The sequence below is a fragment of the Scyliorhinus torazame genome, chromosome 6, assembly GCF_047496885.1.
Source record: "Scyliorhinus torazame isolate Kashiwa2021f chromosome 6, sScyTor2.1, whole genome shotgun sequence".
Classification (NCBI taxonomy): domain Eukaryota; kingdom Metazoa; phylum Chordata; class Chondrichthyes; order Carcharhiniformes; family Scyliorhinidae; genus Scyliorhinus; species Scyliorhinus torazame.
The window spans coordinates 78913451-78927934 of record NC_092712.1 but is presented as its reverse complement, the minus strand read 5'-3'; the positions used below and the strand labels follow the sequence as shown (position 1 = coordinate 78927934).

Below are 14484 nucleotides of genomic sequence, written 5' to 3'. Positions count from 1 at the left end.
GTGTGAGAGAATTTCAACCTCGCAAAGGACTTGCTCTATTGCACAAATTTTATATGAAACCCCATTGAGTCAAATATTTATATCTTCCAGCTTGTTTGACAATTCATCAGAGGTATCTGATTTTATACATGTGTGCATGCACTTTCTGCATCATCTGTTCTGATCTTTGGTCATGATTTTGTCCCAATACAAACATTTGCTTATAGTTTCTTTCAATGGATTACTGTATTGTCTGTTAAAATAACCATTCCATTTAATTTTTAGTGCATTTATGCTCTCCCATCTCTGGTGGCAGTGTGGAGCAAGTTTCCTAGCTCTGCCCACCATTTTGTGCTTTCAACTCATCTTTCTCATTTCCTACATCGGATGAGTTAATTGTAAGCACATCATATTGAATTTTAGTTCAAATTATTCCATCCATTTGGCTGTGATTCTTAACAGACTTTTTTCCTCCCATTGACTCACTTTATTCCCCCCTTCCCCAGTTTGGTCCTTGCCCTATTCTGCTGCTAACTTGGCATACCTGAACCTCCTATTACTCAATATATTCTTGTGCTGTTCCCAGAGCCCACTTCACCTGCTCATCGGCCAAGACCTGCTCTCATTTATTTTCGCCACCTCTTGAAAAAGATCTTCAGCTCACTTTGTCCATTTTAAGTTTTTTTAAACAGCTATTTTCAACTACGTTTTATGTTCCATGGTCTCTCCACTTTTAAATTAAAAATAAAGCTTTAAATGGCTGTTAACGTTAAATTTGGGAGGGGAGGGGGAAGAGAAGGAAGGGTATGATATTTAGGAAAGTGAGTAAAAATTATGCAAGCTGAGACAGAGAAAATAAAGGGACAGTGGATGTCCGCTTGCCATCCAAACAGCACTCTCTGCTCATGAAGTATAAATTGTTGTTCCTTTTACATTTGGTATTCTTGCGAATATCCTGATTAGTGCATGATGAAATGCTTCAACATGTCTCTTTTTTCAGTGATACTTAAATTCTTTACAAACAAACAACCATCAGTAGATTAAACATACAAGTAAATGGCAGTTTGATAATCTTCCCCATTACTTTATCTAGGGTGAATGCAAGACGAATGGGTTTGTAATGGTGTGGGTCAGTTCTGGAAATGTGAACCCGGTTAGTCCCTTTTCAGTCTCTCATACACCCTTCCCAGTATTCAATGTCTCTCATAATAACAAGATATCAAAAGTCTCCTCCCCTATTTCTCTTCGTAATCTGGGACAGGTATTCTTCTCTGGAGACTTAGTCCACTTCCTTTAATCGGGCCAAATCTTCGGATCGGCAGATACCAGATGTACAGCTGAAGACGCATGTTGGGACCTTGCATAAGTCCTGATGTGCGGGCATATTGTGGAAATTGCCTGGGAAATTGAAACAAGAGTCAGTGACTTTGTACAGTTCCGCAGTGCTTACCTGGATAGTTTCCAAGGAAATATTAGGCAGATTAAAACCTGTGTCTCACACCTGGGTAACTACACAACTGATTCCGCAATCACCACCAACATCCCCACCTGAACTAAATTTACGAGCACAGCAGAAATTCATTGCCATCGATCGGAAGATTCAGGCCATTGATTCAGGTAGCATTATCATTGTTGGTTGGAGAAATTATTATTTAGCATATTCATTTTGTGCTCATTCTTCACTTTAGCTCCATCAGCACCTTTGAGGATTCTGGCCTCTTCTTTTCCTGGCCTCTGAACATGTTTTCTCACTTCCTATATTCATCCGAGTGCACCATTCACTTTCCTGTCTGCGAAATTTGGCAAAGGTTCTTTTTCCCTGGATTTGCTGCTGATTCTTTTGTTAAACCATTTGAGGTCACGCTTTGACAAAGGGTCACCTGGACTCGAAACATTAGCTCTTTTCTCACCCTACAGATGCTGCCAGTCCTCCTGAGATTTTCCAGCATTTTCTCTTTGGTTTGAGGTCACACTTGCTCAGTCTACTTTTATTAATTCTTTGTCTTTATTTATCCTGTCTGCTCAGCATTATACCTTTAAACGTGTATCCGATATCCTTTTCAGATATATTGCTAACAACCCCGTTGCCCTAATCAATTTCCTTACGTTGTTCTCTCATTTATCTGAATTTAATCTTAAATTATATATATAGCTGCTTCATTTTCCTCGGTATTTTTGAATCTCAGACCACAATGAGATTGGTCATTTGCTTATGAATCAGCCTGTGCTTCAATTTATCAAGCTTGATTAGAGTTCCTCAATAATAAAAATCCACTGATACAGTAAACCGTCCTTATTTTAACCTGCCGATCTTTAGCATACTCCTAGTTATAGCATTGCGATTTTCATATTAGAGATATCCAATCAGGTGTTCTTTGAGTAAGTTCCCAACTTCCATCTCATTTTAAATCTCAAATATCCCTAATATATCAGACTATAATACCTCTTAGTTGTTTAGTAGGACAGAACTTGAGTATTGTTGGTAAAAAGAGAAATACTGTCAAAGTATTTTGTCTTGCACTCATCAGGACAATTCACAAGAATATCTATAGTTAAGGGAACAACAGTTTAGAACTGCATCAAAAGAGGGTGCTGATTGGCTGGCAAGTGGACTCTAATTGGTCAAGGCATTGCCATGCGGAATGAACCAGGGAACAGTTGTCCCCCAAGCTTTTGTTTAGTTGAAAAATGTGCAAAACGTGAACATGCTCCTTCACCTACAACGAATGGGGCCCTCTATGTTAATACATGTAGCTTCTAGCTAAGTGAGCCACACTAGGAGCCTGACTGAACATCTCAAATTGGGGTTTCCGTGTAATTCTTAGCACAATCAGGATTGTTTAACAAGTGTTGGCTAATCTTGGAATCACATTTAATATTGGGCATCATATTTAGAGTTCTACAAGTATGGGCTGGTTGGGTGCCATCCGTACTTCCCTTCTACCTGTGTGTGGTACCTAGTTCTTGTATATTTCTCGGAGTTTCCAGTGATAGCTGCATAGGCAGTAATCCACTGCTCGGCACGGCTATTTTGAGAAAGGATTGGAATAACTGCCTGCTTTAAACTGTCTGGTCAGGTTCTGACTGTCTCACCAGACCAAAATAGCTCTAACAAAATTAAACAACATTATCTACAGCTCCTCATCCTACAAGACTTCTCTGCAGCTTTTGACAAACTGTGATACTATCCTCCTCCAACACCACTTCTCGCTGATCAGCTCAATGGGACTTGGCCTTGCTTGCACTTTCATTTATTCAATTATTACTGCCCGAAGTCCCCAAGATCCATTGTTGACCTTATCCTCCACTTTATTGATGTGCTACTCCTGACAACTTCATCTGAAGCCATGGTGTCAGTTTTCACATGCACGCTGATGACAATCAACTTCGCCTCTCCACTCCTCCTATTGGCCCCTCTAAGGTCCTGTGTGTCACATGACTTTCTGATTTACAATGATCCCTTCCTGGGAAATTTAAAGCCATTGTCTTTGGACCCCGTCACAAACTCCATTTCTAGTCTCTGTCTCAGGCTGAAGCAGACGGTTTACAATCGAGGTGTTCTATTCAAATCAAACCCTGAAAGTATGCCTTTTCTGACAAAATGACCACCCATGTCCACTTCTGTAACCTCATCCAACTTAGTCTATCTGTTGCTGAAACCCTCATTCATGAGTCTGTCATCCCCAGACTTGATTTACTCTAATGCCTTCTTGGCCAGCCTTCCAACTTCCACCCTTCATAGTCATCGGCTTGTCTAAATTTCTGCAGCCCATAATCTATCCAACTCGGTCATGCTCACCCATCCATGCTGATATGCAATAATTGTCAGTCCCCTGATGTCTTTTAAAACTGTCTTTAAATTCCTCCATAATACCTATCTCCACCCCTGTAAATTCCTCCCTAAACCCATCAATCCCTTCACCTCCTCCTGTCACTTTCACACCCTCCTTATAAAAGTCTCTTCACCTGGGATGGGATGGGGGGGGGGGGGGGGGGGGGGGGGGAAAGAGAGAGAGGAGTAGTGAGGTTATCTTATGGTCCTGTATCCACTGGAGTTTAGAAGAATGAGAGGTAATCTTATTGAAACATACAAGATCCTGTGGGGACTTGACAGGGTAGATGCTGAAAGAGTGTTTCCCCTTACGGGAGAGACTAGAACTAGGAGTCTCCCATTTAAGACCGAGATGAAGAAACAACTTTCTCTCAGAGGGTCAGGAGTCTTTGGAACTCTCTTCCTCAGAGAGCAGTGGAGGCAGGGTGACTGATTGAAATCAGAGGTTCTTGACTAACAAAGGAGCCAAAGGGGAAGAATGTAATAATCTTTAGTGTCACAAGTCGACTTAACACTGCAATGAAGTTACTGTGAAAATCCCCTAGTCGCCACATTCCAGCGCCTGTTCAGGTACACGGAGGGAGAATTTAGAATGTCCAATTCACCCAACAAGCACGTCTTGGAGACTTGTGGGAGGAAACCGGAACACCCGGAGGAAACCCCGCAGACACTGGGAGAACATGCAGACTCCACACAGACAGTGACCCAAGCTGGGAATCGAACCTGGGACCCTGGTGCTGTGAAAGCACAGTGCCAACCACTGTGCTACCATGCCGCCCGTGTTCCTTGTGTGTGTTCCTTGTTCAAATTTGCTTAGAAAATTGGGAAATGAGATATTCCTTACTGTAATAATTTTGTTTCATTAATGTCTTCTCTTTCAACAACCTGAACAAAAGTTCTCCCTGTCATTTGAAAGCCGTATTTCCGTACCTCATCCTTGGGAGTATTGCAACCCTGTGGGAATGTGGAGTTGAGGCCACAATCAGATCAGCTTTGATCTTACTGAATGGCGGAGCAGGCTCGAGGGGCCGAATGACCCAATCCTGCTTCGAATTCGTATGTTCAACCAAGCATTTGGTCACCGTTAGTGAACCCTTCATTGGCTCAACATGTTTTCTGTCTGCTTTTGTGAAGCACATAGGGATGTGAGTGGGAAAGAAAAACCCACCTACCAAGTGGTTAGGATTTGAAATGCAGTGCCTGAAGGCACATTTAATTGTGGTTTTCAAAAGGGAAGTAGGCAGTTAACAGAAGAGAATTGTAGGGCTATGGGGAATGGACAGGGCATGGCACTAGCTGAGCTGTTCTTGCATCGAGCCTACATGGACAGGAAGGGCAGAATGGCCTTCTATGCAGTAGTCATTCTATGCTTTTGACATTTCAAGCTACTGTTGTGGTGGTGCCAAACTTGGATGAATTCAATCAAAAGATTATTGTTAAAATTCAGGATTACAATTCTCTAAGGACAGGGTACGGAAATGTACAATTTTCAGATGGCGGGGGAACTTTTGTTAAGGTTCCATGAACACAAAACTAGAACAGTAAGGAATATCCCATTTCCCAAGATTGCGGTCTGCCCAATTAAATGGATTTTAACAAGGAACACATTCTTTTCCCTTTCAGGTCTCCAGTTGTCATAAACTATTTTCCCCATTGACAGAATTGGCAAATGACCTGTTCCCAAGATTTAGACCGTTACAATAATACCCCAGAGCACTTTTCCAATTGATACAACTAATACCACAATAAAAATCATATTTTGTTGCAAGCCAGGTGAGAGATTAGAATTTTTTCAACAAGGTCCTGCACGAAGAACTAAGCAGTGAGTCACTAAGATAGGCAGGAAAATATTGATTCATTGAAGATTTGATGTTTCACTGGCAGCTGAAGGGTACGTACCAGCTTTAGTGTCACAAGTGGTTTGCATTTGGGCATGAGAAAGATAGCATCCCAATGGTTGTGGATTATGTCACTAATTGGGATCTAGAAAATTAATAGAAGGGAACCTTCTTGTTCCAATTCTGATATCAAAGAAAACCTATTGCTTATAAAAACTGATATGGTGTACTTGTAATACGCTGGTGAACCTTTCATTCAATCAGCAATTCCTAAATGAATCATTTTAAATAATTCAAAATTCCAATACAGTGGCACAAAGACTTTTGAAATCCATTCAGTGACCCTCCTGCCGCAAAATGTATGTATCAAATGTTAGACAAGGACAAGACCTTGGGGGTATGATGTCCCTATGACAAATAGCCTGCTGCCAGTCACCGTCCAGTCTCACACTCAAAAGAATGGCTGATTAGATCAGAACATAGAACATTACAGCGCAGTACAGGCCCTTCGGCCCTCGATGTTGCGCCGACCTGTGAAACCACTCTAAAGCCTATCTACACTATTCCCTTATCGTCCATATGTCTATCCAATGACAATTTGAATACCCTTAGTGTTGGCGAGTCCACTACCGTTGCAGGCAGGGCATTCCAAGCACTTACTACTCTCTGAGTAAAGAACCTACCTCTGACATCTGTCTTATATCTATCTCCCCTCAATTTAAAGCTATGTCCCCTCGTGCTCGACATCACCATCCGAGGAAAAAGGGTCTCACTGTCCACCCTATCCAATCCTCTGATCATCTTGTATGCCTCAATTAAGTCACCTCTTAGCCTTCTAGATCAGGTACCAGAGGGCTGCGAGTGCCCACTTTCTTGTATCTCAGCACGAGCGTGCACCTTCCAGGTAGGAGGGAGAAAAAGGAAATAAATCAATGAAATACATCAAGAAAATGAAGAAACATTCTTCACAATTTCTTGCTTTTTACATACCCTGATACGACAGTTGCAAAAAGCACTCTACCAATGGGAGGTTGACAAATAAGCTACAAGTACGGTAAAATCAACAGTTGCGTGATTTTTATTTTATCCACCACTAGGAGGAGCTATAGCAGTTTTATGATTACTTGGTGCCTGCATTGTCAAAACGAAGTACAATACATCATAATATTAACCAAAAACTGTACATTTTAATTCCAGCACTGGATTATATATTTGTCACAGAAACAAGGTGTACTGATGTTACATATAGCAACATTGATTTATAGTCCACAGGGCCAAGAGACTGCATCGCTATCTGTGACATCATTTCAGAATTTGCTTACTAGGCTGGTGAATTTCAGTTTGATTTTCTGTCTTCTATTCGAGCCACTTCCCATACCATGCCGAATTTTACCGTGAACCTTCTTGTTACAAGATTCCAAGATAGCTTTATTTGAAGATAAATGGGCAGTCTCATAACAAGACAGGCTTTTCTCGGTTACAAAAAAATCGTTTCATCTGGATGCTCACAAGCAACATCATGTTCTCCACTAACATCTCAGTCCAGAATTTTGCACTGGCTACCAACTCACCTTAGAAAGACTTTTTGGTTCCTGAAGAGCTGGTATGTTAGTCGCAATGTTTGGATGAGGTACAGAATACTTGAGCTGCAAGACCTTTATCAGTTAATGAGAACTTCAGTAGGCACTTTGGGCACTGATGCAAAACATCCTCTTGCTGAAATACAACTTCTTTACGGCTGTTACCTTTCCAGTTCGTGCAGAAAAAGGGCTTCGAACAAGATGGGCACATTAACTGGTAATAACCAAGAGTCTTTTCTGCTCCACCAGTGCAGCTGCTCAAGTGCAACTTGCACTCATCGACAACTCTTCTCCTGCTGTGTAACTCGCTCTGCGGCGCTGCACCTACAATATCTTTGCAGAAAGGTTCAGCGCTGACAGCGGTGTGTTGCGTTGAAACATCGGGCAGTTCCTCAGCAATCGTGCAATGTTCATTCAATGAACTGAAGACCGTGCACAGCACAGCGGGGTCCTCGCATTTGTGGTAACTTTGCCAGTGTCGGAAGAGTTCAGGTTTGCTTCCACAGTTCTGTTTGCATAAAATACAATTAAACCCAAAACTTGTAAGGAACTGAATTTTTTTGTCCTTAGCAACTCTACTAGAATCCGCAGCCTCTGAACGGGGCTGTTGTCTGTAATGCAAAACCATGTGCTTCTTCAATTTAAAACAGGAGTGAAAAGCTTCTTCACAAACGCCGCACTTTACCAGATTTTTCTTCTCGCCGAGCAGTTTCCAGTAGTTTGCCGCATGTTTGAACAGCTCTTGCTCGGCTTCCACACTGGAGTAAATGGGAAATCCACTGATACAACTACCCGTTTCTTTTCCTGGTCTCTCTTCTACCCTCAGTTGCAGTTCTTCCTCATGAACACACAACAGGTGAAGCTTCATGTCAACAAAGGTGGGGGTGACAATTTGGCAACGGGCACATTTTATTTGCAAGGTGCCGAGGCCAACTACTTCAGCTGGTGATTGGTCTTCCTCAGCTTGTTTCCTGAAAAGGCAGAACAACTTCAGTTATAGCGGAGCTCTTTGCTTAAACAAGATAAACAAATCACAACGTGTTCCAGGATTCTGTAGATTACAATATTTCTACAATGAGTTTTACAAGTGGGCTGAAATATTGTTGCAAGCCGCTCCAGCTTCCCAAACCAGTATATACAAAGACATCCCATCTGAAAGAATAAACATTACCTGCAACGCGACAGAATTTTTATTCACCAAACCAGCAGAAATGTAGTGCCCACAAAGGCAAGCATATTATTTCAGTCCTTCGTACCAAAGGTCACCAATGTATTGTGTGTAGGTAGAGGTATTTTGTTTGGGAAGGGGGGCCGGGGGGGGGGGGGGGGGGGGGGGGGGGGGGCGCAGAAAGGATGAAGAGGTGAAAAACAAAGGAAACTAATTTTGAAGACAAATAAAATTAATAGACCAGAAACATTAATCACATTTGAGCCAGACGGTGTCAACATCTAAAATACATTTTTGGCTTACAACAGTAACCTAACGCACAGAATATACACGAAACAGATTCCATTAGATCTTAATAAAGGGGACACATATATTGTGCAGAATGGAAAAAGGACTAGAGCCTTGAAATCTGATAAAACAGATTAAATCACAAAAAATGAAGCTCTACTTAGTTCTCATCAATTTTACTAAGCTTTTTGTGGGATTCATTTCTACTTGGTTTCCTGCAGGTTTATTATCTTAAATTCAACATCTCAAGTCGGAAAGCAACTTAGGTTTTGTTCTTTCGGCAGAGGTCGCAGACTTGTCTTTAAACAGCGAGGATGAGGAGTTTTCACTTCAGTTGTGAAGGGAGAGGTTCTGCTAAATACATGGGTCGTGTGGAAGAAACATGCCAACTGGTATTGTTCAGTCTCAACAAATACCATATCCACGTCCTCCTCCAGAGTAACCCAACCAAGAAAAACAAAGGGCTGAGTGTGTCTGGATCACTTCACGATCATAAATGTTCACAGTGCCCTTTTGCTGACTTGTACAGTAAATCCAACCTCGCAGAAGATCTTCTCATTTTGTACCTAATACAGTTATTATGGGCGGGTACGCAAGAGCAAGTAGCATTTAACAGAATGTTTTATTCATGAACAGGTCTTGCTGCTTTCTTTCTCCAACAGCCACTCAGTTCAGCTGTAAATAAGTTTTTCTCCCCAGAAAAGTAAGTGGTTCTGCCCTGTACTCCGTCCATAAATATCACGCTGTCATAGAACAAAGGCTCAGAGTACATATTAATAGACTAATCATTAAAGGTGAAGAAAAGCTGATCTCGCATCTTGTTTTCAGAGCACATACGTTGTGAATAATGTGGCACTTTTCCTAATATGGTGTCGAACTATGTTACCTAATAAAAGCTTACTCCAACATCACCCCCAATGACTGGTCTGTGTTTTACAGGTTACTCTCTTCTTAATAACCTGCAGTAAGAGCCATTTAACACTGTTGTGTTATGCTGCTTCAGATATCACAGGCTGCTACTTGATGCAGTCTTAACTAAAGGATGCTCCAGACTTTGAAATGAGTTCAACGTGTTTATTGAACTATTAACACAGTTCTCAAATGAGTTCGACTCTCTGCTAATCTAACAGTAGTAACTCAGTCTAACTGTACCAGCTTGCTCTAAGCCACGTGCTGGGGTGTGATGCTGCTGATCAACCCTGTCTAACTCTCTAGGTATCTGTCTGTGGAAAGAGGCAGGGTGTGAGTGCCACATCCCTTTTATAGTGTTTATGTCATGCCCCCTTGTGGTGATGCCACCTGTGTGTGTCCGGACTGCTCATCGGTTGTGTCCTATTCTGAGTGTTCATTGGTTGCATGCTTGCATATCATTAAAAAAAATATATATATTTATTCAAATGTTTCAACAAATTTTCAACAAACACCCACCCCCCCCGCAAAAAGAAAGAAACAAGAACACAACAATCAAAAATTATACAATGGATTTCCCCCATACACAATAACCCCCCCATATAACATTTAAAAACAAAAATAGGACCCGCCCCCCCACCTTCACCCAAACGCCACCCAAAAAGAAACCACCCCGTCCCCCCGCCCTTGGGCTGTTGCTGCTGACCTCCTCCTAACGCTCCGCGAGATAGTCGAGGAACGGTTGACACCGCCTGAGGAATCCTTGCACAGACCCTCGCAAGGCAAACTTTATCCACTCCAGCTTGATGAACCCTGCCATGTTACTGATCCAAGCTTCCAAACGAGGGGGCTTCGCATCTTTCCATAGTAGCAAAATCCTCCGCCAGGCTATCAGGGACGCAAAGGCCAGAATACCGGACTCTTTCACCTCCTGCACTCCCGGCTTATCCGATACCCCAAATAATGCCAATCCCCAGCTCGGCTTGACCTGGGCATTCACCACCTTGGACATAGTCCTCGCAAAACCCCTCCAAAACCCATCTAGCGCCGGGCACGACCAGAACATATGGACGTGATTTGCCGGGCTCCCCGAGCACCTCCCACACCTGTCCTCCACCCCAAAAAACCTACTCATCCTCGCCCCCGTCATATGCGCCCCATGGATAACTTTGAACTGTATTAGGCTGAGCCTGGCGCAAGAGGAGGAAGAATTAACCCAACTCAGGGCATCAGCCCACAGACCCTCATCTATCCCCTCCCCAAGCTCCTCCTCCCACTTGCCCTTTAATTCCTCCACCGAGGCCTCCTCCTCTTCCTTCAGCACCTGGTAAATCGCCAAAACCTTGCCTTCTCCAACCCATACACTCGAAATCACCCTGTCCTGAATCCCACGTGCCGGAAGCAGCGGGAATTTACTCACCTGCTGCCTCACAAACACCCTCACTTGCATGTACCTGAAAGCGTTTCCCAGGGGTAGCCCAAACTTCTCCTCCAAAGCCCCTAGGCTCGCAAACGTCCCATCGATGAACAGGTCCCCCATTCTTCTAATCCCTGCCCGATGCCAGCTCCGAAACCCCCCATCCATCCTTCCCGGGACGAACCGATGATTCTCCCGAATCGGGGACCAAACCGAGGCTCCCACCTCGCCCCTGTGTCACCTCCACTGCCCCCAGATCTTCAGCGTCGCTGCCACCACCGGACTCGTGGTGTACCTTGTCGGCGAGAGCGGCAGCGGTGCCGTCACCAGCGCCCTCAGGCTTGTGCCCACACAGGACGCCATCTCTAGCCTCTTCCACGCGGCCCCCTCTCCCTCCATTACCCACTTACGGATCATCGCCACATTGGCTGCCCAATAATAGCCACAAAATTCGGCAGCGCCAGCCCCCACCTGTCCCTGCTACGCTCCAGAAACACCCTGTTCATCCTCGGGGTCTTATTCGCCCACACAAATCCCATGATGCTCCTGCTTACCCGTTTAAAAAAGGCCTTGGGGATCATAATGGGAAGGCACTGGAACACAAAGAGAAACCTCGGGAGGACCGTCATTTTAACCGACTGTACCCTACCCGCTAGTGAGAGTGGCAGCATATCCCATCTTTTAAAATCCTCCTCCATCTGCTCCACCAACCGCGTCAAATTGAGCTTGTGCAGGGCCCCCCAACTCCTAGCTACCTGGATCCCTAGGTACCAAAAGCTCCTTTCCGCCCTCTTCAGCGGTAGCTCATCTATCCCCCTTCCCTGATCCCCTGAATGCACCACAAAGAGCTCACTCTTCCCTATGTTGAGTTTATACCCCGAAAAATCCCCAAACTCCCTAAGGATCCGCATGACCTCCGCCATCCCCTCCACTGGATCCGCCACATACAACAACAGGTCGTCGGCATACAACGACACCCGGTGTTCCTTCCCCCCCCCCGGACCAGTCCCCTCCATTTCCTGGACTCCCTCAGTGCCATGGCCAACGGCTCAATTGCCAGTGCAAACACCAAGGGGGATAAGGGGCACCCCTGCCTCGTCCCCCGGTGCAGCCAAAAGTACTCCAACCTCCGCCAGTTCATAGCCACACTCACCACCGGGGCTCTATATAGCAGCCTGACCCAACTGATGAACCCCTCCCCGAACCCAAGCCTCCGCAACACTTCCCAAAGATATTCCCACTCCACCCGATCAAAGGCCATCTCCGTATCCATAACTGCCACTACCTCCGCTTCCCCCTCCACCGAGGGCATCATAATCACATTGAGGAGCCTCCGCACATTTGTGTTTAGCTGCCTACCGTTCACAAATCCCATCTGGTCCTCATGAATTACCCCCGGGACACAGTCCTCAATTCTCGTAGCCGGCACCTTCGCCAGCAACTTAGCATCAACATTGAGGAGCGAGATCGGTCTATACGACCCAAATTGCAATGGATCCTTGTCCCGCTTCAAGAACAAAGAAATCAGCGCCTGGACATTGTCGGGGGCAAGGTCCCCCCTCCCTCGCCTTATTAAAAGTCCTCACGAGCAACGGGCCCAGAATGTCCACGTATTTCCTGTAAAATTCAACCGGGAACCCATCCGGCCCCGGGGCCTTTCCCGCCTGCATGCTGCCCAATCCTTTAACCAGCTCCTCCAGCCCAATCGGTGCCCCCAAACTAGCCACCTCCTCCTCCTCCACCCTTGGAACCTCAGCTGATCTAGGAATAGTCGCATCCCCTCCTCCCCCGCTGGGGGCTCAGACCTGTACAGATCCCCATAGAAGTCCCTAAATACCTCATTTATCCTCACCGCACTCCGCACCGTATTCCCCTCTCGATCCTTAACTCCACCAATCTCCCTCGCTGCCTCCCTCTTACGAAGCTGGTGTGCCAGCATCCGACTCGCCTTCTCCCCATACTCATACGTCGCCCCCTGCGCTTTCCTCCACTGTGCCTCTGCTTTCCCTGTGGTCAACAGGTCGAACTCCGTCTGGAGGTTCCGTCGCTCCCTAAGTAGCCCCTCCTCAGGGGCCTCTGCATACCTCCTGTCTACCCTTAGAATCTCCCCCACCAACCTCTCCCTCCCCTCTCTCTTCTCCCTGTGGGCCCTAATGGAGATTAGCTCTCCCCTGACCACCGCCTTCAACGCCTCCCAGCCTACCCCCACCTGCACCTCCCCGTTGTCGTTGGCCTCCAAATATCTTTCAATACACCCCCGCACCCGCCCGCACACCCCCTCATCCGCCAACAGTCCCACATCGAGGCGCCACAGCGGGCGCTGGTCCCTCTCCTCTCCCAATTCCAGCTCCACCCAATGCGGGGCGTTGTCCGAGATGGCTATGGCCGAATGTTCCATTCCCTCCACTTTCGGGATTAGCGCCCTACTCAAAATGAAAAAATCTATCCGGGAGTAGGCTCTAAGACGTGGGAAAAGAAGGAAGATTCCCTGGCCAGCGGTCTGGCAAACCTCCATGGATCCACTCCCCCCATCTGGTCCATAAACCCCGAGCACCTTGGCCGCAGCCGGCCTCTTACCCGTCATGGTCCTAGAACGGTCCAGTGCTGGGTACAGCACCGTGTTGAAGTCCCCCCCCCAAAAACCACCATTATCAAGCTTCCTACCTCCAGATCCAGAATCCGACCCAGCATGAGTTTCATAAATCTGGCATCATCCCAATTCGGGGCATATTCGTTCACCAGTACCACCCGCACCCCCTGCAACCTACCACTCACCATCACATATCGACCTCCATCATCCACTACAATATTCAGTGCCTTGAACGACACCTGCTTCCCCACCAGTATTGCAAGCCCTCTATTCTTCGCATCCAGCCCCGAATGAAAGACCTGCCCTACCCATCCCTTTCTCAGCCTAACCTGATCTGCCACCTTCAGATGTGTCTCCTGGAGCATAAAGGGACTGAAGGCAGACGTGGTTAAGTGCGCGAACACCCGGGCCCTCCCGGTCCCTCCAGTCACCCAGGCGGCGGACCCCGCCCCGACTACCTCTCCTACTTCTAGCTCCCTTTTGGCCAATGCAGCAGCAACCCAGTTCCCCCCCCCCCCCCCCCCCTCCAGATCCTCATCTAGCCATTTTGCTCCCCCCATGACACTCCCATAAGTCAGCTGACTCCTGCTGACCCCGGCCTCTCCCGCCATTCCATCGACCCTCCAGTGTGAGAATCCCCCCACAGTCAGTGTGCACTCCTCTCCAGCACCGCCCTTCCCCTCCCGCCCCCATCCTTCCCCAACGCGAGAAAAAGCCCGTGTTTTCCTGAGCCGGCCCCGCCTCCTCTGGCGCAGCTCCTTTTAGTGGCCTTACCCCAACCCCCCATCCCCGGGCCTCCACCCCCCCTCTTCCTCCGTGGGGCCCTGCCCCTACAACACTGACGCCCACACTCTCCCACAGCCCCCACATCAAATCCATTCAT

At 46.3% G+C, this 14484-nt stretch overlaps 1 protein-coding gene across 3 annotated transcripts in view; it reads right to left on the bottom strand.

Annotated features, from left to right (window-relative positions):
* Positions 1–1218: 1218 nt before the first annotated feature.
* Positions 1219–14484, bottom strand: part of znf438 (zinc finger protein 438) — a 311227-nt gene continuing 297961 nt past the window's right edge. For all 3 annotated transcript variants that reach the window (XM_072508356.1, XM_072508357.1, XM_072508358.1), the window contains 2 exons: positions 7221–8200; positions 1219–1377 (listed from right to left, as the gene is read on the bottom strand). In XM_072508356.1, the coding sequence (XP_072364457.1) occupies positions 7258–8200 (943 nt within the window). In that variant the 3' untranslated portion in view covers positions 1219–1377; positions 7221–7257. The remainder of the gene's footprint in view (positions 1378–7220; positions 8201–14484) is intronic.